This window comes from Pleurodeles waltl, chromosome 3_1 (assembly GCF_031143425.1).
Source record: "Pleurodeles waltl isolate 20211129_DDA chromosome 3_1, aPleWal1.hap1.20221129, whole genome shotgun sequence".
In the NCBI taxonomy this organism is placed as follows: Eukaryota; Metazoa; Chordata; class Amphibia; order Caudata; family Salamandridae; genus Pleurodeles; species Pleurodeles waltl.
This window is the reverse complement of record NC_090440.1, coordinates 669,904,774-669,931,605: the sequence shown is the minus strand read 5'-3', so window position 1 is coordinate 669,931,605 and position 26,832 is coordinate 669,904,774. Positions and strand designations below refer to the sequence as shown.

The window sequence follows — 26,832 nt, the reverse complement described above, 5'->3', positions numbered from 1 at the left end:
TCTAACTATAACTACCTAGTGGCGACTGCCAGTAGGTTATATATATATATATATATATGTATATATATATATATATATATCAAATATACAGCAGTCATAGTTAAAGCTATTTCAAATAACTAACTCTTGGCCTAAGGTAACTATAACTCGCTTCTCCGCCATGCACGTTTTTTTCTTCAGTAATTTAACTGCTAATGTTTATTGTTACCTTAGGGTGCGCGTTATAGTTACTTGTAATCACCATAACTGCTGAATTTCTTTGTTTTTCTGCGAGTGAATTCAGAACGTACCTATAACGTCCCTGTAACCTTTGTTTTTTTACGTGAATTTCTATGTTTTATTTAATTCTCTTTCCTAATAATAACATCCCTGTATCCTTTGTTTTTTTCATTGAATTTCTACGTGGCGACCTCTCAGCCGGAGTTAATAAAAGTTTCCTGCTGGGTCGTCAGGCGGAAACCTAAGTTTCTGCCACCTGGCCTAGCGGGAAAGAGGCTACAGCATTGTCTCCAGCTCGTAATCGAACCAGCAGCAACACTGTAGCCTGCAGGGTGCACATTGCGATGGTGCCGGCCAGGGGAGCCCCTGCACTACCCATGCAAAATGCATGGGCAGTGCAGTGGCCCCAGCCCCCTTTGGGCCCCCTGCACCTGTTCTCCGCCAGGATTTTCATGGCAGTGGATTACGACCCCCACCACCTCCAGACCTCGGGGATCTCTAATCCTGGTGGAACTGGCAGTTCCCTGGCCTGGGTGAAATGTGGCACTCGGATGGCCGCATTGGCGGCGGTCCGACCACCACCTGTGAACCTGGCGGTCTAGTGACCGCCTGGTCCGTGATGAGGCCCAAAGTAATTAGGCTGTGCGCAATTGGGGTTGGCTGCAGAGCCTGTCTCTCTGGGTGTCAGAATAGGTGTGAGAGGGTGTCTCTGGTTGTGAGAGTGGATGTGAGAGTATCTTTCTGGGTGTGAGAGTGGGTTTGAATATGTCTGGGTGTGAGAGTAGTTGCAAGAGGGTGTCTGGGTGTCAGAGTGGGTGTGTGAGTGCCTCTGTGAGTGGGTGTGTGAGTGTCTGTGGGTTTGTGACTGCGTGTGTAAGAGTCTGAGTGGGTCTGTGAGTGGGTGGGTGAGAGTCAGAGTGGGTGTGTGAGTGTCTGCCTGGGTCTGTGAGTGGGTGAGTGAGTCACTGAGTGGTTCTGTGAGTGGATATGTGAGTGTCTGGGTCTGCGAGTGGGTGCGTGAGTCACTGAGTGGGTCTGTGAGTGTGTGTGTGTCTGTGAGTGGGTGTGTGAGAGTCTTGAGTGGGTCTGTGAGTGGGTGTGTGAGTGTCTGAGTGGGTCTGTGAGTGAGTGCACAAGTTGGGTCTGTGAGTGGAAGCGTGATTGTCTCGGTGGATCTGTGAGTGGGTGTGTCAGTGTCTGGGTGGGCCTCTGAGTGGATGCGTGAGTGTCTGAGTGGTCTGGGACTGGCTGTGTGAGTGTCTGTCTGAATGAATCCACGAGTGTCTGAGTGGGTCTGTGAGTGAGTGCATTAGTGAGTGAATGAGTGTGTGAATGTGTGTGTGTGTGTGTGTGTATATATATATATATATGTATGTATATATATATATATATCTTGGCAAGGTTTGTGGCTCCATCGTGGTGTTACAGTGCCGGGGCTGCCCTGAGTGTTGCGATGGAGTCATGACTCCTTGCATGTTTAAAAAAAACGTATTTCAGGCATTTTAAATCACATAAGTAGTCCCTCAGATACCCCTGAAATGCATCCATGGGGTCAGGGTACATCTACCTTGACCCCTTCTATAGTACTTAGCCTCAAAACGTATCCCCTGGGGCACAATCCTGGATTAGAAAATGGCAGGCGCAACTTTCTTCACAGGTTTCAGCCTTCAAATCACATCCTTCTCCTCCAAGAGTTTGTGATGCCCTTCATAGGCGTCGCGAAGGACCCGTGTCCTTATATATACAAGTTTGGTTTTCATTTAATACTGTAAAACTACTGATCAGATTTACACCAAATCACAAATAGGGTGCTTTCTGGACCAAGAGCTAGCTTTCTGCCAAATTTGGTGTAAATCCGTCCAGCAGTTAAGGCTGTTGTTGTGTTCAAAATCCTTAGGGAAATTAACATGGGGCAAATGTATTTTGCGACCTCCACCCCTTTTTCTCTGCACCCACTTGATGGACCACCCTGAAATTTTCCAAACAGTAGCTAAAGAGAACATTGAATTTTTGGGGAAAGTTTTGTGAAGATTTATCATTCGGTGCCAAAGATATAGGCAAGTCAATAAACGCTTTCTCTATGGAACTTAGGTCCTAACTATAACTCTTAGTGGCAGCTGCCACTAGGCAATACATATATGTATATATATATATAATATCCTTCACCCTTTTCTCACTTCTCCTCCCCTCTACGTGGAATTCACTTACAGTTGCCCTTAAAGCATGAGGGCCTTTGCCCTTGAGGTGGAATATATCTGAACTGGAGCCCTCCTGGACAAACCAGTTTGCGGGTCTCGTCTTCCTGGGCTGCATTTATTAGAGAACCTTTGCTGTGATGAGATTTGGATTGAATCTCTCAGATTCATCCGATCCACGTGTAGCAAAGTACCAGAATGAGCAGCCCTATAACTGAAGCAAGCTTCCTCCACATTACTCTTTTGCAAAATGCTGAAAACCTGGCTTTTTGCTTCATGGGTTTCACACTGTTCTTGCCACTCTCACTGGCTTTACTTCCGGTGCCTTGAAGCCCAGGTTCCTAGGCAGCAGAAGCACTTTATACAAATATTATTTCATATTCATTCATTCTCTTGAAGTGGCAGGTAGGGGGAAAAGCGAGGATGGGCTACCACATGAGCACTCCTTTTTGAGTTCACTTCTACACATAGGTGGTCATTCCGACCTCGGCGGTCTTTCTTCCAGACCGCCGAGGCCGGGGGAGACAGAATACCGCCATTGCCGGTGGTATTCATGCCTCCCTATTACGACATTTCCGCTGGGCCAGCGGACGGTAACAGCGTTACCGTCCGCTGGCCCAGCGGAAATGGCACATCAACATTGCCGCCGGCTCGTAATAGAGCCGGCGGCAATGTTGATGTGCAGCGGGTGCAGTAGCACCCGTCGTGCATTTCACTGCCCGAAATTCGGGCAGTGAAATGCGTGACGGGGCTACGCCTGGGGGCCCCTGCACTGCCCATGCCAAGTGCATGGGCAGTGCAGGGGCCCCGTGCGTCCCCTTACCGCCAGCCTTTCCATGGCGGTGTCTACCTGGCGGGAAAATGGAGGGGCCGGCGGTATGGCCGTGGCTTTTGCGCCAAGGTCATACTTGCTGGCGGGACACCGCCAGCCTGTTGGCGGTGTTCCCGCCAGAAAACCGCCGGCCGCCAGGGTCGGAATGACCCCCATAATGTTTCTTGACCTAAAGGGAAATGGGCATCTCTGACAGGAACGCTCCAATGACTCTCCAATATCACTTATCTCTTGTCATTTCGACTAAATCATTCCTAGTTGCAAACCAGCCAAATTATTAATTGTCTACATAAGAGAATTGTAATTGGTGTGTGCCTGCTAGTTGTACCAGCTTTCTTGGAATTCAAATTGGAATCATTGTACAAAGGTGCCTCCTGGCTGCAAGAATCATTGTCCTGGAAGGAGATCCCTTTATTGCATTTACTCTTGGTGGCCACAAGAGCCACATCTGCTTGCTCACTAGACGTGTTATAAGTGTTCTAAGAAGGCTCAGTTCTTTGATTAGCTTTTTAGAAAACTTTCTATTGCCATGTATATGGTTAAGAACAAAAAACAGCGAGGGATGTCGCAATCAGATGTTCTACTGTGTTTAATTCAGTACACATGTCCTAATATACATGTTTCTCACTGGTACATGCACCCATAGTTCACAGATTTTTTTTTTTGTGATGCCTCCATCACCGCTGTGAAATTTAAGTTTCATAAGAGTAAGCTATTTGCAGAGATATGTTAAACTCTCCTATTTGTAAAACTCGGGCAGAGAAGAACGAAGTCCAGAACATTTTATAAAGAAAAGCAAAAAAAAATTAGTGCATTGATTAAAAAAAGGAAAAAAAAAAACACTTGCTCTGTCTGTAAGTATAAACATGCACATGTTCCTATTGAAACCATCAGCTGACCTGGCCAATTGTAGCACTGCAGAGCCAGTGGTGGTGGACTACATGACATATTTCTCTAGTCTTTTCTGTCTTTTTGGCTGCAAGTCAGAAAATGGATTTCTTCATGGGCGACACCTGTTCCATTGATTCACCCGAGAAACACTGTCTGGTCTGATCTCTGCAGTTAGTTCTAGTCAACCACGTGTGATCCTTTTCTTGATATTTTCAGAGGTTTTGTACCTATTGAAGCGCCCCTGTAGTGCTATTCATTATTTATAGAAGTACACGTTTATGGCAGGTGTACAGTGTTTTCTAAATAGCATGGCGAAGTTTGTCTTTGATTCACCTTTTGGAGTTTAATTATTTCTCATTTGTTTTTTAGAGTGTGATGGTCTAGACCATACCTAACATTTCTTTACGCTTGTCACTGAATTCAGATTAAGTTGTGCCTGTCGGCCATCTTTGAAGAGAAGCTTGGACCTCTTGTAAGTACCATACAGAGGCTGAAGGAACCTTCTCTGGTTAGTTTTCCCTTTTGGTACCAGAATCTCTCAGCCAGATTCTGTGGTGAATCTGACCTTGTACTTTCTGAGGCAACGCTAACCCTTTCCCTTACTTAGAACTGTTTACGAATCATCACACTAGCCGTTTTGTGATATATGTAAGTAATCAGAAAGAAGTAGTCTTTGGCACGCAGAGTCCTCGCAAGAATGCTGAAAAGTAGTGACTACGTTTGTGGAAACCTGAAAATGGGGGACAGGGATAAAGCTTGGAGAACACTCTCGCCAGGCCCCACCTCAGGTATTGACTTTTAGGCAGGCTTGAAAACAGCATTATGGGTAATGATGAGGAATATCAGCTAGGGACATGCACTAGGCACCGACTGCAGTCATAACTACCCAGGGGCCTTCACTCTTTTCTCTCTAACTCTACGGTGCATTCTAGCTCAATGATCTAGAAAGAACACAATATTTGGCAACTTGTATATCCCTTAAATTAGTTGATAAATAAATAAGGCACCCTTCTTTAAAATGCTCTTTCTTCCCATAACTTTACTTTTTTGCCGTCCTTTATGTGAGAGCTTTGTTCAGGATATCAAATTCAGTCATTTGGCATTTTCCCTGAAACAAAATCCTCAGTGGGATTGCTTTTTGAGAAAATCGCATCTTTGTGACATTTGGATTGTCTGGGTGGTTTCTGATGTCCTCTTTGTGGATATAGATTATATTTCTGATTTTGAATGTTGTAGATACCATTCTATTTTTATTCTGTATATGCAGGCTGTACTTTTGGCTTTCAATAACACTCTTGCCCTTCTGGCCTTATAATGTCTTCTTTTGCGTGTGTTTTTTTCTCTTTCAAGATCCACACCTATTACGTACAATGACTCCAGAAAATATATGTCACATGACCCCACCATCCCGGCTAGAACATCCTCCACCTCCTGTCCACATGCAGGCCCCCCCACCGCCACACCCTGCCCACCAGCAGCATAATCCTCACTATCCTGTCATGCAGCGGGAGCTGTACATGAAAGTGGAGTCCATGATGCCACAGTATGCTCCGATAGGGCCAGGGATGTCTCCCAGTGAAATCCACCATGCCCAGCAGGCTCAAATGCTTCACCAACTTCTTCAGCAGCAGCAGCAACACCAGCAGCAGCAGCAACAACAACAGCAGCAGCAACAGCAACATGGAGTTGAGTAAGTGACCCAGCAGAAAACATGTGGTATGATTGTAGTGCATATTTCACTTAGCTTCCAAGGTGGCGTCATGGCAAAGTCCTACCTGCATCCATGCTAAAACCATGGGACTAGTGAGACTTATCCTGCAGTGCATTTCTTCCTTGAGCTATCCTGTCCTGACAATAAGGTAAATGTATTAAGCAGGTAGAGAGCTGTTTCAGTTCTTGAATGCTAGTGGATCCCATAGCGTGTGAGGGTGCTATCAAATTACCAATAGGAGACATCCACCCAGGGACTGATGTATGAAGACACAATGGCTCCTCAAAATGTGCGCACCAGGTGCAGAGATTTTAAGACTACAGTATGATGTTCAGTTTTCCCCAAGTGCTGCTATCGTCAGTCCCTAGACATGGTGGTTGAAGCTCTGCCAAGCGGCAAATGAGGCACTCTTGATTATACCTGGCCACAAATGGCCTTCTGGTAGTTTAGTCAACAAGCAACCCCTCTGTGTCTTCGCCACTGCTATTCAGATTCATTACCTTCTCTTATTCTTCAGAACTTTGGCAACCAAGCCAGAAATTAAAGCATACTCTGGTTAATTATAAGATAGATAATTATGTTTCAAAATTATAATAATGATAGGCTACGATTTACATAATTGAGTGCTATCAATTGATTATGCTCCACATCTAGAATAGATCGTATATAACAATATATTTTGTCAGTACCTGTGATGACATTCCAGATTCCCAACATAGAAAAGAGAGGAAGGCATGTTTGCCAGGGGGCGATTTGAGGAGACCACGATAGAAGCATGCGCTTCTGCATATTCCATTCAAAAAGACCAGAACTTGCTAACCTCTTTCTACAGCATTACCCTGTTGTTAAAGCGTACCTGACTCCCAATTATGGTGCAAGTATGGTATTCTAAGGGAGGGTGGAAGGAGCTGAAGTGGAGTACTGTTGAGTATCTCCTTATAAGAATTCTTCACCAATACTCTATGTACCCTTTTCTAACCTTTATCGCTCTTTCACTGTTTCTCATATACACACATAAGCCCCAAGTTCCCCTTGTCCACCAAACCCAAAGGTTACTTAAACATGCCAATGCCACATCAACAACTTGACAATCATATAGACACAGCCTCTTCCTATCATTTTTTGGCAAGTCTTAAACCTAGGCCCAAAGGAGCTATTTATATTGTTTTTCCTCACTATCCTGGCCTCATGTTCTGTCTTTATGAAACTCTGATTGTTAAAGACAGTTAACTGAAAGTAAATATAATAAAAAAATTATAAACTCAGCTTTTCAAAACATATTCTGCATTGAAGCACAGTCATTCGGTGCTTAGTTACCAATAGAGATTTTACTCACAATCTTCTAATCTTCTAAATTATTTTGAACTTTGGCCAAAAGCCTTGTCATAGTAAAACTATAACCCTTGTTGTGTGTAGCACTAGGCTTCGCTCAGGTGTGGAAAATGCTGGATAACCACTGGCACCTGATGGCTTATCTTACTGCACCTGATGGCCCTCTCATTACTCTGTTTTTACTATGACAGGTTTGTTTCCTAATCATCCTTACCTGAATCAGTAGATGTGTTGCCTGTTTGCATTCTGGAGAGGCCCACTCTCATCCTATCTTATATCCTTTATAATGAAATCCAGAAATTTGGCCCTGTATGTTGGAGACCCTAACCACAAAAAAAGCACTGACAGACAGCGAGATGAAGAGTTCACCATTGGTCGTCAGGGCCTGATGTTGACTTAAATTCCCAATATGGTGTTGCAGCAATCACAGCTTAGTTGTGGATTTTTTGGTGTCAGGAAATATAGTCACTTTATTTTCACATAGTACACTTACACAACATGGCAAGCAAATAAAGAAACCAAACTACTGTAAGCCTCCTTTTTCATGAGCAACACACGATTTAGAGATAGCAGTTGAAGTGGTGGACAGAAAGAAAGAGGAGAGCCTGCTGCACTGTGGCAGATGTTGCCATTAGTAGCTAACTTATGTGATGTTTGTTTGGTCATTTCAGGCTCCCTGTGCACCCAGCGAAGAAGAGAAAACACTCCGAGTCACCCACAAACACTATGAACTCCCAGATGCTGAATGGAATGATAAAACAGGAGCCAGGTACAGAGTTTGTCTACTCACTAGTGCATAAAAGTGTGTTCAGCCTGCCCCATTCTGTTTATGTGCTTTCTCTTATTCATTAGTGTTTACCAAATCATCTAACATCTGTTGTTGCTTTAGGCATCAGAGGGCCTGTTGGATTTCAAACATACTTGGGCCTCTTCCACTATTCGGCATTAAGAGCATGTGTATTTTCAGTCATCTCAGGGCTTTTTGGTCTTTTAGGTATTTTAACTTTCATTGGGTCCTCATCTATCTCTGCATGTGTTGCATGTTCAGCTCAGTTCTCACACATCTCAGTATGTTTGTTTCTCAACTATCTCAGTATGCTGAGTTCTGAGTATTCAGACATCAGCTACTTGAGTATGCCTTCGGTTCTCAAATAATCTCAAGCATGCTTCTCACCCCTGTCACTGAGTAGTGAGTTCATAGCCAATATGGGATCTGTTGGAAATGAATTCACCACAATTCCAGTGTTTCTTGGATTTTGAATTGTATTAGTGTGTATTGATTTTTCCGTTAATGCCATAGTTAAGGGAATTTTATTGGTTTCTCAGCCATAACAGGCTGTTATATTCTCAATTGGCTATATGTTGAGTTCTTGCTTGTATCAGTATTTATTAAGTATTTCAGCCATCAGACTCTGCCTTGAATTCACATTTGTCAAACCTGTAAAAAGTCCTTCATTGTTACATACATTAAGCTCATACATATCAGCATGATCCATGTAGTTTTTAGATCTCGCCTAGGCGGCACATGTGCTGTCTCTTCGAAACATTATATATCTGTTTTCTTGGCTTTTATCATGCCCATCGCTTTTCATTCACTTCTTCGTGTGCCTTTCTAAAATCCTTTGTTTTCATTGGTGAAACGTTTCAGTTTGTCCCCCCTTTGAGTGTTTTTTTGACTTTCATGGCTACTGCTCCTATTACATGTCCCCCTAGTCTTGTGTTTATTTATGATTTGTTTGGCACATTCTTTTTCTCTTTGAATTGGTCCCGCACCACTGATAGAACACATTCACCCGATCCTCTTTACATGCACCCGAAGGGAGTTTAACCATTGCCAGTATGGATCGACATATGTAATTTTGTTTCAGTTTCGTATTTTGTTTCAGTTCACCAGTGTTTAATTTTTTTGTTCCGATCAGCATGTTTTTTCTTTAAATTTTATTTGTTCTGATTGGCATGTTTTTTGTTTTAATTTTATTTGTTCTGATCCTCATGGTTTTTGCAGGCACAGGGAGAGCCGACGCTGAGATTCAAACCCTGTTCCCCAGTCCTAAAGTCGGCAGCTCTGTATCTTACGCCACACCTCTCAGACCGCTAACTTGTTTAGCTTCCATAATGTTTAGACACCACATGTGGACTTAACAGCCAATAGGCACATCCCAGTTCTGAGCGACCTTTGACCCTGCTTCACTGTAGGCAGGTCGCTCCCTCCTCGCCACTGCTCTGGTAGGTGCAGCCATTTCGTAAGTGTTTTCTGTTTTTTTTCTCCTTCCTGAGGCTCTTTTCAGTTTTTTTCTCCTTCCTGAGGCTCTCCCTTTGGTTTCCTGCCACTGCTTCCCTGCGGCCCCGCACCCTTCCCTCCTTCTCGGAGCTTCCCGCTCCAGACTCTTGCTGCCCTCGCCCCGCACTCCCACTGGAGGCTTCCCTCCCTCCTCCCAGCTGCCACTTCCTCCCACCTCCCCTCTTATGCTGGCCGCAGCACGAGGTTAGCAGCGACCTTTGACCCTGCTTCACTGCAGGCAGGTCGCTCCCTCCTCGCCACTGCTCCGGTAGGTGCAGCCATTTCCTAAGTGTTTTCAGTTTTTTTCTCCTTCCTGAGGCTCTTTTCTGTTTTTTTCTCCTTCCTGAGGCTCTCCCTTCGGTTTCCCGCCACTGCTTCCCCGCGGCCCCACCCCCTCCCTCCTCCTCGGAGCTTCCCGCTCCTGACTCCTGCTGCCCCGCCCCCACACTCCCATTGGAGGCTCCCTCCCTCCTCCCAGCTGCCACTCCCTCCCACCTCCCCTCTTATGCAGGCCGCAGCGCGAGGTTAGCAGCGACCTTTAACCCTGCTTCACTGCAGGTAGGTCGCTCCCTCCTCGCCACTGCTCCGGTAGGTGCAGCCATTTCCTAAGTGTTTTCTGTTTTTTTCTCCTTCCTGAGGCTCGTTTCGTTTTTTTTCTCCTTCCTGAGGCTCTCCCTTCGGTTTCCCGCCGCTGCTTCCCTGCGGCCCCATCCCCCTCCCTCCTCCTCAGAGCTTCCCGCTCCAGACTCCTGCTGCCCTGCCCCCCCACTCCTATTGGAGGCTTCCCTCCCTCCTCCCTCCTCCCAGCTGCCACTCCCTCCCACCTCCCCTCTTATGCCGGCCGCAGCACGAGCGCGCAGAAGGTGCACCAAAGGCAAGCCCGTCTGCGCCCAGTCCGCGCCCAGCGCAAGACCCCCTGGCCAACACCCACCCCCGCACCTCCGCACCACCGAACACCATTACTCTGCCAACGAACTCCACGCCCTCAATCCAGGACGCTCCTCCATCTGCTTCCAGGCCACACCAACGTGCACCAAAGGACCCTTTTCCTGCAAAGCCTGCAATTTCACCTGCAACCGAACCTCCAAACTCCAGAACAAAACAGACAACCGCCTAAGATGCATCCTACTCAACAACCGCTCCGTCCACAAACATACAATTGAACTCTGGGACCTACTAACCATGTACTCACCCGACGTCGCATTCCTCACCGAAACCTGGATGAATTCGGCATCGGAACCAGACGTAGCCATAGCCATACCAGAAAACTACAAGATCACCAGAAGAGAACGAAGCAACAGACCAGGAGGAGGAATCGCCATAGTCTACAAAAACACCATAAGAGTCTCCACCAACTCCCACAACACCATTAACTCCGCCGAGCACCTCCACTTCAAAATCCACATCAACGCCAACAACACACTCAGAGGAACACTGATCTACAGACCCCCTGGCCCCAGACCGCAGTTCTGCGACGACATCGCCGACGCCATCAGCTCCCAAGCCCTCACCTCAACAGACTACATCCTCCTAGGAGGCCTGAACTTCCACCTGGAAAATAACAACAATATCAACACCACCAACCTAATCAACAACCTCGCCAACTTCGGTCTCAAGCAACTCGTCACTTCACCCACCCACTCCGCAGGCCACACACTTGACCCCATCTTCTCAGCCAGCAACCATGTGTCCTTCAGCCACACAACCGAACTCAGCTGGACAGACCACCACTGCATCCACTTCTCCTACCAGAAACCAGTCACCCACTACCACCGCACACAACCCCCCCAACGCAACTGAAGCAAAATATCAACTGATCTCCACTCTCGCCCGGACTCCACCCTCTGGGAGCCCGGACCCCAACACAGCCGCCACCAACCTACACTGCTGGATAGAAGACTGCGCCAACACCCTCGCACTGCTCAAAAAACACCCAAACACCTCCCACAGATCCAAGGCCAGCTGGTTCACACCAGAACTACGGGAATCCAAACGGCTATGTTGAAGAATGGAAAAAACCTGGCACCTTGACCCTACCAACTCCAACCACATTGCGTTCAAGGATGCCCTACGCAAACATCACCAATTGATCCGCACCACCAAAAGGACCCACTTCAAAAACCGCATTGACGCCAACGCTCACAACAGTAAAGAGCTTTTCGGCATCATCAATGAACTCTCCACCCCCAGGACCTGCTCCAACGAACCCCCGAAATTCTGCAACTCACTGGCAAACCACTTCCATCGAAAGATAGAAGAAATCCATAATAGCTTCAAACCCCAGACCCACCAGCTGACTACAAACACCCAAGAACCCAACGCTCCAAGCAACACCCACCTCCTCAACACCTGGACCCCCATCAACATAGAGGACACCGCCACCACCATGGCCTCCATCCACCCTGGATCACCATCGGACCCCTGTCCACCCCACATCTTCAAATATCATCATTGCCCCCCACCTTTGCAAAACCATTAACAGCTCCTTCGAATCAGCCACCTTCCCAGAAAGATGGAAACACGCAGAAATCAATGCCCTACTGAAGAAACCAAAGGCAGACCGAGAAGACCCCAAGAACTACCAGTCGATCTCCCTCCTACCCTTCCCAGCCATGGTCATTGAAAAAATCATGAACAGCCAACTATCCTGGTTCCTGGAAGACAGCAAGGCACTCGACATCTCCCAATCTGGATTCCGCAGAAACCACAGCACCGAGACCACACTCATCGCTGCCATAGACGACATTAGGACCATGCTTGACGAAGGAGAAACAGCAGCACTCATCCTCCTGGACCTCCCCCCAGCATTCAACACAGTATGTCATCACACTCTCCGCGCACGCCTCCACAACGCTGGAATCCGCGACAAGGCACTCGACTGGATCTCGTCATTTCTCTTAGACAGAACCCAGAGAGTCCGCCTCCCACCGTTCCTGTCGGAAGCCTCCAGAATCATCTGCGGCGTCCCCCAAGGATCTTTGCTCAGCCCCATGCTCTTCAACGTTTACATGGCCCCCCTCGCCAACATCGCATGAACCCACCACATCAACATAGTTTCCTACGCAGACGACACCCCGCTCATCCTCTCCCTCACGAAAGACCCGACAACTGCAAAGGACAACCTTCACAACGGACTTCACGCCATTGCCAGCTGGATGAAATCAAGCCACCTCAGGCTAAACACAGACAAGACGGAAATCCTCATCTTTGGCACCAACCCCTCAGCTTGGAATGACTCCTGGTGGCCCACCTCCCTAGGATCCGCACCCTCACCCACCATCCACACACGCAACCTAGGCTTCATCCTGGACTCCACACTCCAAGAATGTGCCGGAATATCTAACAAACTCCTAACAAAGCTGCAAAGAATCCAGTACGCATCCGCCCGCCTCATCCTGGACGTCCCACGCCGCGACCACATTTCCCCCCACCTCAGAGACCTACACTGGCTACCAGTATCAAAGAGGATCACCTTCAAACTCCTCATCCACGCACACAAGGCCCTCCACGACACAGAACCTGCCTACCTCAACGACAGACTCACCTTCCACTTCTCCAGCCGAAATCTTCGCTCTGTCAGTCTCGCCTCCGTCCCCCGCATCCACTGCACCACCGCCAGAGGAAGATCCTTCTCTCACCTAGCCGCCAGGACCTGGAACTCCCTTCCACTCCACCTTCACCAGACCCAAGACCTCTTGACTTTCAGGAAACGCCTCAAGACATGGCTCTACGACCATTGCCCCCCACCCCAGCGCCTTGAGACCCTAACGGGTGACTAGTGCGCTCTATAAATCTTTGATTGATTGGTTGATTGATTGCAGTGCAAATGGGTTGGCTGTGGTGACGTCAATGCTCCAGTCATATATCGGCGAACATACTGAGTCTGTCCCACTCTTCCTTAACTACTAGAGGTCCTGTGTCATTGATAGGATGCGTTCCCCTGATCCTGTACGTGTGCACCTATAGAAAGTTCAACTATTGCCAATACGGATCGGCATTTGTAATTTTGTTTCTGTTCTGTATTTTGTTTTGTTTGGCCAGTGTTTAATTGTATTTGTTCCGATCGGCAAGTTTTTTGTATTCATTTTATTTTTTCCGATCGGCATGGTATTTGTAGGCAAGGGGAGAGCCGACACCAAGACTCGAACCATGTTCCCAGGCCTAAAGTCAGCATCTCTGTATGTTACTCTACACCTTTTCAGACTGCTACCCTTTTCAGCTTTCACAGTGCTTAGACTCCAGTTACGGACTTGATTTAGTGAGTAGGCCTGTCCTAATTCTGTTCAGCGCACATGAGTTGGCTGTGGTGACGCCCGTTTTCCAATCCTAAACCGCTGAACACATTATGAGCCTGTCCCGCTCTTCCTTAAATAGCATCTGTTCAGCCATCGGAATGGCTACAAAAGCTCATGTGTGACCCGGAAGTTGTTGCTACGATCACTCGCACATTACAGTTGTGATTCATTGAGTGCCAGGATAATTTGCTGCATGGCTAAACACTTACAAGGTCCTAAAGGCAAGACCTATTGGCTATGCCAATGCTTGTTTTAAAAAGAGGAAAGGGGAAGTGGTATCTGTAGAGTGGGGATACCTAAAAGCTTAATGTGCTTTTGCAGATGCACCCTCATGAGTCAGGTACAGTTTTTCATTATGGTTTTTGTTTCCTTGCAGGCTTGGTCCAGGACAATGACAGCTTGAATGGATCCTACCTAGATCCTAATTACCAATCTATAAAGTGGCAGCCACATTTGCAGAACAAGTGGGTGGTTCTGTACGATGCAAACTACAAAGAGCTGTGAGTAGTAACCATGAAGGTGAAACGTAAAGGAATGAACACAAATACAACACTTTTCAGTAGTACTGCTTAACTTGCTGAAGAATAAATGCTGGTACCCAAAGCTCTGCGTAGAAGCGGGCACCGGCGCACTGAATACCAAGGCTGCGAAGTCTTGAATCCATCTCATGCCTTTTTAGTATCTCACTTTTGCATGTTACTACTTTCTCCCTTTCTGACGGCTTTTCAGTCTTTCTTTTTCGTGTTCTTTCCCCTTTGTGTGCATTTCTCTCTCTTGCTCTTGTATAATGTACGATGAGGAAAAATAAGTTCCTGTCCCCAAAAATGAGTGCCATTGGCCCTCACAAGCAACCACCAGCTCCAACTAAGCACTGCTTATCAACCAGATACCTTACAATGAGTAATAACCAATGTGAAATGTAACACATGCAAATGAATGAAAACACACACATGGGGAATAATCCATGAAATACAATACCAAACAATGACTAGGACAAATACACAAGACACCACCATGAATTACAACACATAATGATAACCAAACAGAGCAGTAACAACTCGAGGTACATTCACTTGTAGGAGGAAAACTCAATTTAGCACAACAGGTAACAATGATAAAAGCCAGACACAGGAATATAACTATGGTAAATACCAGACAATATCACCCCAGGAAAAAAGATCAAGAAAACTGTGCTAAACAGTGGCATTCCTTTGAAATGCAAAGTCTAACTGTGAGAATGTGTGTCTCCCTAATATGTTAAGCCATGAACACAACAGTCCTTTCAAATCAGGTATACAAAAGTGACATCCAAGGGTAACGATGAACCTAAAACAAAACCCATTTGCATCAATAAAATCTCAAATGGAGGACTATAACAATAATACTGCAAATACAATAGCAAATTATAAAATGTTGCAAATTAACGAACAAGGTGCAAAACTAACTTTGGACAACACCTGCATTAAAATACTATTCAAAACAACCCAAAATTGCAATTTATCTAGCTTTTGTATAACTGCTGCTAGTGTGGCATTGTGGTACTGTCCAGAGCAGTTACAGGAAGGCCTGTATCTTTCATTGGAAATATCTGTATTTGAAGTAGCACCTATGTGGAAAGGCTGGGCGAGTGAGGTCACAGAAAGCCTGGTCAAATCACAACAAATTTGACACTGCTCATGTAATGTAAATGTGTATGGAAATTTGTGAGAAGAGAACATGGATTATGCAGCATTTGTTCTCCATACTTGTTTGAAGAATAGTAACATAGTACGCTAATTAGACTCTGTAAGGAAATGGCTCCTTGTTGCAGTTACCCCCCACTTTTTGCCTGATATTGATGCTGACTTGACTGAGAAGTGTGCTGGTTCCCTGCTAACCAGGCCCCAGCACCAGTGTTCTTTCACCTAAAATGTACCATTGTTTCCACAATTGGCACACCCCTGGCACACAGATAAGTCCCTTGTAAAAGGTACCAGTGGTACCAAGGGCCCTGTGACCAGAGAAGGTCCCTAATGGCTGCAGCATATGTTGTGCCACCCTAAGGGGGACCCCTCACCTAACACATGCACACTGCCATTGCAGATTGTGTGTGTTGGTGGGGAGAAAAAGGCAATGTCGACATGGCATCCCCCTCAGGATGCCATGCACACAAAATACTGCCTGTGGCATAGGTAAGTCACCCCTCTAGCAGGCCTTACAGCCCTAAGGCAGGGTGCACTATACCACAGGTGAGGGCATAGCTGCATGAGCAATATGCCCCTACAGTGTCTAAGTCTATTCTTAGACATTGTAAGTACAGTTGTGGCCATATTACGTATATGGTGTGGGAGTTTGTCAAAAACGAACTCCACAGCTCCATAATGGCTACACTGAATACTGGGATGTTTGGTATCAAACTTCTCAGAATAATAAACCCACACTGATGCCAGTGTTGGATTCATTACAAAATGCACACAGAGGGCATCTTAGAGATGCCCCCTGTATTTTACCCAATTGTTCAGTGCAGGACTGACTGGTCTGTGCCAGCCTGCTGCTGAGAGACGAGTTTCTGACCCCATGTGGTGAGGGCCTTTGTGCTCTCTGAGGACAGAAACAAAAGCCTGCTCTGGGTGGAGGTGCTTCACACCTCCCCCCTGCAGGAACTGTAACACCTAGCAGTGAGCCACAAAGGCTCAGGCTTCGTGTTACAATGCCCCAGGGCACTCCAGCTAGTGGAGATGCCCGCCCCCTGGACACAGCCCCACTTTTGGCGGCAAGTCCAGGGGAGATAATGAGAAAAACAAGGAGGAGTCACCCACCAGTCAGGACAGCCACTAAGGTGTCCTGAGCTGAGGTGACCCCTGCCTTTAGAAATCCTCCATCTTGATTTTGGAGGATTCCCCCAATAGGAATAGGGATCTGCCCCCCTCCCCTCAGAGAGGAGGCACAAAGAGGGTGTAGCCACCCTCAAGGACAGTAGCCATTGGCTGCTGCCATCCCAGACTTAAACACACCCCTAAATTCAGTATTTAGGGGCACTCTAGAACCTAGGAAACTAGATTCCTGCAACCTGAAGACGAAGAAGGACTGCTAACCTGAAGCCCTGCAGAGAAGGCGGAGACACCAACTGCTTTGGCCCCAGCCCTACTGGCCTGTCTCCCCACTTCAAGAAAAACTGCAACAGTGACGCGTCCCCCAGGGTCCAGCGACCTCTGAAGCCTCAGAGGACTACCCTGCATCTAAAAGGACCAAGAAACTCCCGAGGACATCGGCCCTGTTCCACAAAGACTGCAACTTTGCAACAAAGAAGCAACTTTTAAAGACCACACGTTTCCCGCCGGAAGCGTGAGACTTTCCACTCTGCACCCGACGCCCCCGGCTCGACCTGCGGAAAACTAATTCTACAGGGAGGACTCCCCGGCGACTGCGAGTCCGTGAGTAGCCAAGAGTTGACCCCCCTGAGCCCCCACAGCGACGCCTGCAGAGGGAATCCAGAGGCTCCCCCTGACCGCGACTGCCTGCTTCAAAGAACCCGACGCCTGGGAAACACACTAGCCCCGCAGCCCCCAGGACCTGAAGGATCCGAACTCCAGTGCAGGAGCGACCCCCAGGCAGCCCTCTTCCTAGCCCAGGTGGTGGCTACCCCGAGGAGCCCCCCTCCCCCCCCCCCTTGCCTGCCTGCACTGCTGAAGAGACCCCTGGGTCTCCCATTGAATCCTATTACAAACCCGAAGCCTGTTTGCACTCTGCACCCAGCTGCCCCTGTGCTGCTGAGGGTGTACTTTCTGTGCCTGCTTGTGTCCCCCCCGGTGCCCTACAAAACCCCCCTGGTCTGCCCTCCGAAGTCGCGGGTACTTACCTGCTGGCAGACTGTAACCGGGGCACCCCTATTTCCATTGAAGCCTATGTGTTTTGGGCACCACTTTGACCTCTGCACCTGACCGGCCCTGAGCTGCTGGTGTTGTATCTTTGGGGTTGCCTTGAACCCCCAACAGTGGGATACCTTGGACTCAACTTTGAACCCTCTAAGTGGTTTACTTACCTGTGAACCCAACAAATACTTACCTCCCCCAGGAACTGTTGATTTTTGCACTGTGTCCATTTTTAAAATAGTTTATTGCCATTTTTGCCAAAACTGTACATGCTATTCCTAAGATACCTGAGTGAAATACCTTTCATTTAAAGTATTGATTGTAAATCTTGAACCTGTGGTTCTTAAAATAAATTAAGAAAATATATTTTTCTATATAAAAACCTATTGGCCTGGAATTGTCTTTGAGTGTGTGTTCCTCATTTATTGCCTGTGTGTGTACAACAAATGCTTAACACTACCCTCTGATAAGCCTACTGCTCGACCACACTACCACAAAATAGAGCATTAGAATGATCTCTTTTTGCCCCTATCTTACCTCTAAGGGGAACCCTTGGACTCTGTGCACACTATTTCTTACTTTGAAATAGTATATACAGAGCCAACTTCCTACAGACTCTCCTAGTGAGAGTGGCAGTGCGAACCAGACAAAGTGAGCTGCCTCATCCTGTGGGTCTATGAGATCCACTCAGAGGAGGTGCAGTACAGTCCCAGGAAAGTTACATAGCCATCTTGTTAGAAGGCTAGAAGGTCTACCCAGAAATGGAACATGGTAACCCATGAAGACCATCGCCATCTCATTAGAGGGTTATGGGGTCACCGAGGAGTGGAGAAAGCTTAACCAGTGGTATCCATAGGCACCTTAATTTAAGATCTGCGAGGGTGCCATCAGAAGCAGAAAAGAGGCAGGCCCAGGAAAATTGTTAGGTTACACAAAGAAGGGCCATCGAAGAACTACTTGCATGCTTGGGTAATAGATTCAACTGAAATAAATAGGCAACAATGTGGTCATTCATACAACTGATCATACTTAATCCGAATATTTAGTAGTCTATAGTATGTGACGCATTGAATCAAATCATAAGAATTAAATACAATCAAGTGATTAACAGCATTAAAGCATATACACAAACCAATTAAATTGGATAAATGAAAACAATAATGAATGAAAAATGGATGAAAAACAGGTATACACTATTGAATTGACTTTATATGTGTATAAATTGGTAGGGGTACAGAGAAAAGCAATTAGACATACAAGTATAATGTGTACACTGTCCATATTGTTACACTGACCACAAATGAGACAGATGTATGTCACCTCCACTCTAAAAAAAGGAACAATCAAAATCCATATTCTTGAGATTTAGAATTAGTTCTTACAGTACGTAAGTTAGAAAACAGTGAAAAGTGTCCAACAGTGGCATGGTCCTAAACTGTTTATTATCCAGGCATCAACTCTCATGTGGTGTGGAAGAACTTGCACCATTAGCCATTTGTGAGTCGGACATGCCAGTTGTACATTCCTCAGAATGAAGTAGAGATCTAAGCGATTTAGGAGGACGCTATTGTTGAGCACATTTAACCAGTGAAAATTAACATATATGGGGTCTTTCTATTTCGGAAGATGCAGTTAGTCCTGAGGATGGTCTTACAGTACTTAACACTATAGAGACCGAAACACTGGCACAGTTTCCACTGCTCCTTTGCTATCTACTTACTGCAAGAAGAAATTCTACATCTCAAGGATATGTTCTTTTGATTGTTCCCTTTTTTGAGAGTGGAGTTGACATACATCTGCCTCAAAGTAAGCACGTAGAGACACATGCATTCATTGCACAACATCTGAACAAATAAAGAAAAATAAAGGGTGTAATACAATATCAGCCTATTACGTGCAGGTACAAGCAGTATTTTGAAGTGGAGTTTCCAAATACATACAGTAGAATATTAAATAATATCAATCCAAAAAATTAAATACAATTGCGAATAATCCTATGAAAGGAAAAATTAATTGGCACTAACAACCTTTTTATGAAATGGCCATCGGTAACATCCTATAAAATACAACACCCGAAAAAACAGTCGCAGAAAACATCCGATAGTAGGGGTGATGATGACTGTTCTAGTTCAACACTGACACATCAACAGATTTGAAATAGAATGTTTAAGAGTAACAAACCATACAATGCAGTCTCTCGTAAATATGTACCACGTAACAGTAGTGATAAATAAAATGTAAGAGACACAGCTTCAGTACTTCCTGAAGCACACCATGGAGTAAAAGCTAATGAACAGCCTTATTCAAGAGGTCAACAGCACTGTCAACAGTAGCAGTCTGAGACAGTATACCTAATGAAATGTACCACTACATAGTAACAATCCATCAATCGCAAAACTGACTGCATTGACCTAACTGATAAAAGCTAAATTACTAATGTCTTTATGAAAGATGCACACAATGGTAACTTCCAGTGAAACCCAACAATAACATCCTGTGAAACAAAATCTCCCTGAGTAACACTGTATGAAATATATTTCTCAAAGGTATGAACTTAACAGCTGGTTAAATACAACACCCTAGAGTAACATTCAGGGAAAGGCTACTAAACAGTAACAATAAATTGCCTAATCTCTGCAGTACAGTAGCAGTGTGCTGGTGTGTAAAACACCTAACAGTAATGCACTATGATGAATAACATCAAACTTCACATGGGTAGATTCATGTGCTGTATGAAATATAACACCAAGCAGATATTTCTTGTGAATTATTACACTCAATAACAACGCCGTTTGAATCACACTATCCGATAGTGACATTCCATAAAACTAGTAGTGCCGCGGGGAGGCATGGAAGGGCTGGTGCCCCACCTATAAATGTCCTCCCCCTCCCTTCTACACCACCATCGGTGACAGCTACTGCCAGCAAAAACTGACACTCCTTTCTCAGCCATGTTGTTTCTGTTTATAGTTAACGTTTCACTTACTCTTGCACTCCCTAAGAATATTTGCTTTTTTGAGGATGTTTGCCCACGTATTTTTTTCAAGCAACACATTACTCACGTATATTGCGTAGTGTGAAAAAGTCTCTCATATGTAGCTGTGGGAGTTCATCTTATAGGTGGGCCACAATTGAGTGATATGGAGTGTAGGCCAAACCTAGAACTAATTTCTCACATTGCCTGCCAGTGGGTCATGACAAGTTGGCTCACCCAATCCTTGGCCTCTCTGCAGAGTGCACAGCGCAATGATCAAGTCTGTTAATTGTAATTATATCTAAAAATGTGTGAAGGAGGTTCACAGCTTTCAAAATATTGACAGAGCGGACAGTTGAGGAAAATGCAGAGCGTACAACTGAGTAGGTGCATTGTGGGTGTTGTGATTGCTGAAGTGAAGGCGATAAAAGAAAGGAGCAGGAGAGAGTGAAAAGAGGGTCTGAAGAGGAAAGAAATGAGGTGTTCAGTAGATTGAGTGTCTCAGAAAGGTATGAGGAGAAAAAGAACATCAATATTTAACAAAGAGAGTGCAGAAGATAGTGATGTGCAGAGTACAGGAGCAATGGAGACAGTCTGAAGACATTGACCCTTCCACAGAACCAACGTAATGTTTAATCCATAGTCTGATTAGAGAGAGAGAGAGAGAGAGAGAGTGTGTGTGCTGGTTGTACCAAAGTACCAGAACTGGACCCAATGCATCAGAAAACTAAAAGCACATTTATATTTGCTTTGGTTCACTGTATACCATACCCAAATGTCAAAGAGTGTGTGGAGTTAGAACACTAAGGGCCTCATTACGAGTTTGGCGGACGGACGAGCCAACCACCAAACTTGCGGGGAGGACGGCCTCCACCATGGCTGTGGCACCCCCCCACACCCTAAAGAATATTACAATGTTCCAGCCAGGCTGACTGGCGGGAACATTGTATTACACCGTTCCGACCGGGCTGACCAGCTGGAACAGTGCTACAGTATTGGTCTCTGCTCCCACATGGGCAGTGTAGGAACCCCCAGGTGGGACCCGTTACTGGCTTTCCGCCAGCCTTTCCATGGTGGGGGGACCACCATGGAAAGGCTGTCGGAAAGCTGAGTTATAACCAGCATGACGGTGCTGAGTTTCACGACGCCATGGTCGAGTACAACTCAGACTGCCGTCAGCCAGTCGGGAACGATGCTTCTGGCAGTGACAGCGGTCCCCTGGCATGTCCGCCTGCCAGGGTTGTAATGTGACAGTCGGACCTCCTGGAGTGCGGCAGTCCAACCATCACCGCGAGTGAGCCGGTCCTCGGACTGGGTCATTGCACCCTTTACTTTTAGCTTTCACCTTAGACAGCGCCTGCACTGGCGCTTGTGAGACATATTGTTATCTTTCAGTAGACTTAGGGTCTGTCCATTACTTATCATTAGTTGGCTTCATTTTTACTCTCATTTGTTTGCTTAATATTAACTGTATGTGCATTCCTTCTTCTTGTGTTTGTCCCGTTCCTGGAGCCTGGACACATTACTATAGCCTTCCATTGCTCACTTTTACAAGTGCTACTTTTTTCATTTAGTTTAACCAATCTAGAGGAGTGAATATGTTTTCCCATGCTCTCTTTCTTGTGCTTCTCACTCCCCCACCACTGTGCTCCGTGTTCCTCTCTCTCAATCATGTGTTTCTCTCTGACTTCACTTTTGTTGCCTTCTCGTCTGTGTGCATTCTCCTTGCCAGCTCCATGTTGCTGTCTTTCACCTGCTTAATCTCCCACCCATGCTCTCTTTGTTGCTTTCCCCATCCTGCCCCACGTTGTACTTCAAACCTCACTTGCGCCCCCCAGGTTGTTTCTACCTCTTGTCCCCAATGTTTCTTCCACTTCCAATCGTGACCCCACTGTTGCTTTCACACCTTTATTGTTTCCCCCCACCTGCCTAAAAATACTCACATGTCCCCTGGTTGCTTCTTCCTCTCTTACCTCCTGTTGCGTCTTTCACCCATGTTGAGGCCCAACTACTTTAAACAAGCATTTTCAATGCAACGGGTCTCGCATTAGCTCGAGTTAGAGCTATTAGCATTGTAAAGAAAAAAAAACGCACTGCCTGAAAAATAAACAGATAAAGTAGTCCGGACACCATGCTGAAAACATCGAGCCTCGTATGCTTTCAGTAGTTTACCTGTGCTGTGTAGGTGGGCTAAACACCGGAAAAGGCATGACGTATACATGCCTTTCACAAATGAAAGCAAGCGGATTTTAAAAGGCAAGCCCACAAACTAATGTAAGTGTCTGATGTGACATGGGCGTGGTTTGAAGCTCAAAGAGAGATTACAGAATGGGACGGAGCGCTTTGCGCTCGCCCATAAAAAAGGAACGCTTTTGGACTTTTTTTGTTTTAGTTAACAGTCCAACTCCAATTCAGAACTAATAAGAGAAATAAGTAGGTGCATCATGTTGTAAGTATGCGCATGTGTGATACTGTTTATTTTTTTATTATTATTACTTAGCCTAATGGCACAGCATTGGGGATGTTGTGCCACGTGGCTAAAACCATTGGCAAAGGCCAAAGGCGAGACCTGTTTGTTGGCCTTGTCAATGCTTGTTTTACTTTTGAACGTACTGCAGAGCATCTTGCCAGTGCAGTACAGCATCGCAAAAGGCATTGACAAAGCCAATAGGTCCCAGAGGTGAAACCTATTGGCTTTGCAAACGCTTTTAAAGACGGGGTGCTGACTGGACGTACATTTTTATTATTCCGAGCGTTTGTTACATTATCTTTGAAGCTACGAAATTGTCAAGGATATTTCGCTCAAAGTAAAATTGCAAACTTGCATGCTTTTCCCACATTTGCCTGAAAATTGTGATTGTTGTGAGAATATATATTACAAAAAAGTAAACTTGCACAGAAAATACATGTATACATTTGCCATTGTGCATACTAACGCTTACTTGTGGGGAAAAGTCTAGACTAGTTCCTAGCTTGACTTGGTTGAAATACAGTGAATGTTATCGCACATTACTATGGCAATTATTTCTCACTGCACATAAAAAAATGCAAGGGTGAGGGCCAACTGAAACTGGAAAAACTTTGCAAATGGATACAATCAGGAATATTTCAAAACTTCGTCAGTGTAAGAAACGTTTGAACACTCCCGCTCCACTTAAATGGTGACAAACCACGTAGAAACTGCTTCAGTGTCACATTGATGGTGCTAGACGGAATGCAGATGCTGATAAAATAACCTCCACGGGCTTTGGGAAGTTTTTACTGCTTGCCCATTTCTACCTCTGGAAAGACACTAATACATTTGGGGATACATTTGAAAAACAACAGTCCTTGGTATCCTGGTTAGTAGGTATTGCACGCAGCCTCCGGTGTGATGTAGATGCTGTCTGCAACGAGAGCATTGTCCGGACACATTGGAGCTGCATGAGGGAATCTCACGGTGAAACCCCTCAGCTCCCGGCCGCCTTCCTCCTCCTCTGCTCTGGCTCAGAGACCCTCCTTTCCCTGACCCTGCCTGCCTCACGCTCTTCACGTCACCAGAGCTTCAGACTGACATAATCCATCTGACCCTTGCCCTTCCCCTCGTGCCTGACCTCTGCTCTCCGCTCCTTGACCCCCGTCGGTTAATGCCGCCTGTGACCGCATCATGGGATATCGTTTGAAGTGTCCTGCACTCTACCTTTGGTCACTTCACGGGTCTGTGTTTTTGCGCGAGAAATGTCGAGGTTTCCGGCCAAGTCGGGTCTACGAACCCGCCAGGGCGGACAAGTATAAGGCGGTTTCCCTCAATACTCTGATTCACAGTATTTAATACATATTGAGTCCGGCACTCTGTCTTTGAACTTCAGAGATTTTGAAGTGCCCGTTCCTCTGTGCACCGAAGTGCCTCAGACCAGACACGGCCCCATCAGCTATTTCACTACAGTGCGCAAGCGCACAAGCAGCTCTGCCACTGTAGCGCCTGGAGCACCCCTGCTGTTGAGCGCTGATGCCCGCACGAGGTGTTTCTCCAAAGTACGGCAATACTGGCCTGCAGCGCCACCTGCTGCCCCCGTAGTCGTGCCCTACCTATTTTTATTTCCTCACCCCTTTTCTTCTCCCTCCACTCCTCCTCTTTCGTCTTTTCTCTGCTTCTTTCTCTCTACCGCCTTCCTCAGCCTGGAGTTACCTTCCTTCACTTTCTTTCCCTGTTCCGGTTCGCCTCCCTCCATCACTCTACTACACAACTGCTGTTTTCCTTACAAGTGTATCCCTTTTCTCTCACTTGCGTGCTTCGGCCCTCGATGGCCTTCTTTTTCTCATTTTCTTTCCCTGTCTCTCCTTCCACTTATTTAATTTCACTTCCTATCCATGCTCCGCCCTCACCTACCCTCCCGCTCCTCCTCTGTTTCCTGGAGCCCCCGTATACCAGGCACTGCACCCTCATGGGACACGGATGCCCAGCAGTCTGAGGGATGAGGCTGTGAATTGAAACAAACCACATGGCAGAGTCCCGCTGGCAGGACTTCTGTTTATATTCAGACCACCACCCAGCATGCACCCTCCCCTCCAAGAATGACTTGGTTCCTCCTCGCAGAGTCTGCTGCCCACGTGACAAAGGAAAGAGGATGCGTCTGAGGATTCCGCTGCTCATAAGCGGACCTGGTCTGTCCGGGTCTCAGACCCAGTAGTATTTAACAAGCATTTGCAATGCAACGGGTCTCGCGTTTGCACGAGTTAGAGCTATTAGCATTGTAAATTTGTAACTGGACTTTTCTTGCCACATAAATTGAGAATGAAAAGTAAAACAGTTGACATAAGTGAGCCAATTTAAAGCGCCACGGCCGCCGTGAGTGCTAAGGGGAGACACAAATGGAACAAGAAGTTCGCTTGCAGTCAAATATATCGGCAAACGTGCAATTATCCATGTTACATGGTCGTTGGCAAAGGCGGTAAAACTGCCCCAAAGAGGGACAAACGTAAAGCATTTACCAATAATAAAAAAGGATTTTTGAAAGACAAGCCCATGAACGAGAGGTAGTGAGGGGCGTGGGGTGATCGTGGTTAAAAGCCCACAAAGATTACAAAACCTCAGAGCTTGCACGCTCTATTTTAAAACGGTCATTGAAAGGGGTCCGTATTAGGCCCTTTATTCTTGTCCTGAATTTTACAAGCAAAACAATGAATGATTTCTGAATAATGAACATGAAAAACGTTAAGGTATTTCAGATCAGTGAGTTAATTCCTGTTCATATTTCACTTTTTAATTAATCTTAACTTTCATCTTGCATTCTCTAGGAGTGTAGTTATTTCCAGGATGATGTGTTTCTGTGGTCTTTTTTCCATGAAGCCTATTACTCTTGAATAGTGGCCACCATTGAGAGCGCTGGGACTTCTCACAGTGACTGTCAGTGGGTCAGAAAGGTGTTCAGAATACATAGTCATCCAGTCCTTGGCCTCTCTGCGGAGTGCACAGCACAATGATCAAATAGTTTAGTTATTTTGATTTTATGCAAATGTATATGAAGTCGGTACATAATGATCAGCATATCGATAAGTCAAAAATAAAAGAAAATGGTGTGCTTACAGGGTGTGTTGTGTGCTTGGAGGTGGTGAATTGAGAAGATGCGAGGAAGTGCATTCAGAAGAGAGGGAAAAAGGGTGCTGAAGAGGCAAGAGATGAGGTGTAATATAGGGATAGAGTAGATGTGAAGAGAAAAAAGACGTACATGTCTAGCATTCAATGAGCATAATTGGCATGATTGAGACCTTCTGAAGATCCCTTCCACAGGCCACGGTAATGTTAAATTCATTGTCTCATCATTAAAACATTTTCAATATTAATTCTTTACAACAAAATCATTGAGAAAGCCAATAGAACTGTCTGGATTAGGTGCACATGATTTGTTGCTTTATATATCTGAATGCAATAACATAAAGCTCAGAGAGGCACCAAAATACTGTTTGTGAGGCCCAATGTGAAAATCACAGAAATGTAATTTGTGCTTAAGCCACGGCCTATTTACATAGGCCACGCCCCTTTCAGAGATCCCCACCACACTTTTTTTCATGCCACTTAAAGCGCTGCTGCTGCTTCTACTTACGTTTTATTAAATTCTGCAAGTTTTAGAACAAATGTTTCTAGAAGTCTCTAATTCTGTGTGCTAGCTCGTGGAACCCACTTCCTTGAGCCACCTCCTGTGGTGTGTACAATGTGCTCTGCTCCAATGCCACTCAGTGTCACTGAACCGGGGAGACGGCTATTGAACCTG

The 26,832-nt window shown here is 45.9% G+C and overlaps 1 protein-coding gene across 1 annotated transcript in view; it reads left to right on the top strand.

Annotated features, from left to right (window-relative positions):
• MYRF (myelin regulatory factor) overlaps positions 1–26,832 on the top strand; it is a 385,038-nt gene that overhangs the window by 188,174 nt on the left and 170,032 nt on the right. Inside the window, exons 5-7 of the mRNA XM_069223234.1 lie at positions 5,488–5,827; positions 7,852–7,949; positions 14,133–14,256. Coding sequence (XP_069079335.1) covers positions 5,488–5,827; positions 7,852–7,949; positions 14,133–14,256 — 562 coding nt within the window. The remainder of the gene's footprint in view (positions 1–5,487; positions 5,828–7,851; positions 7,950–14,132; positions 14,257–26,832) is intronic.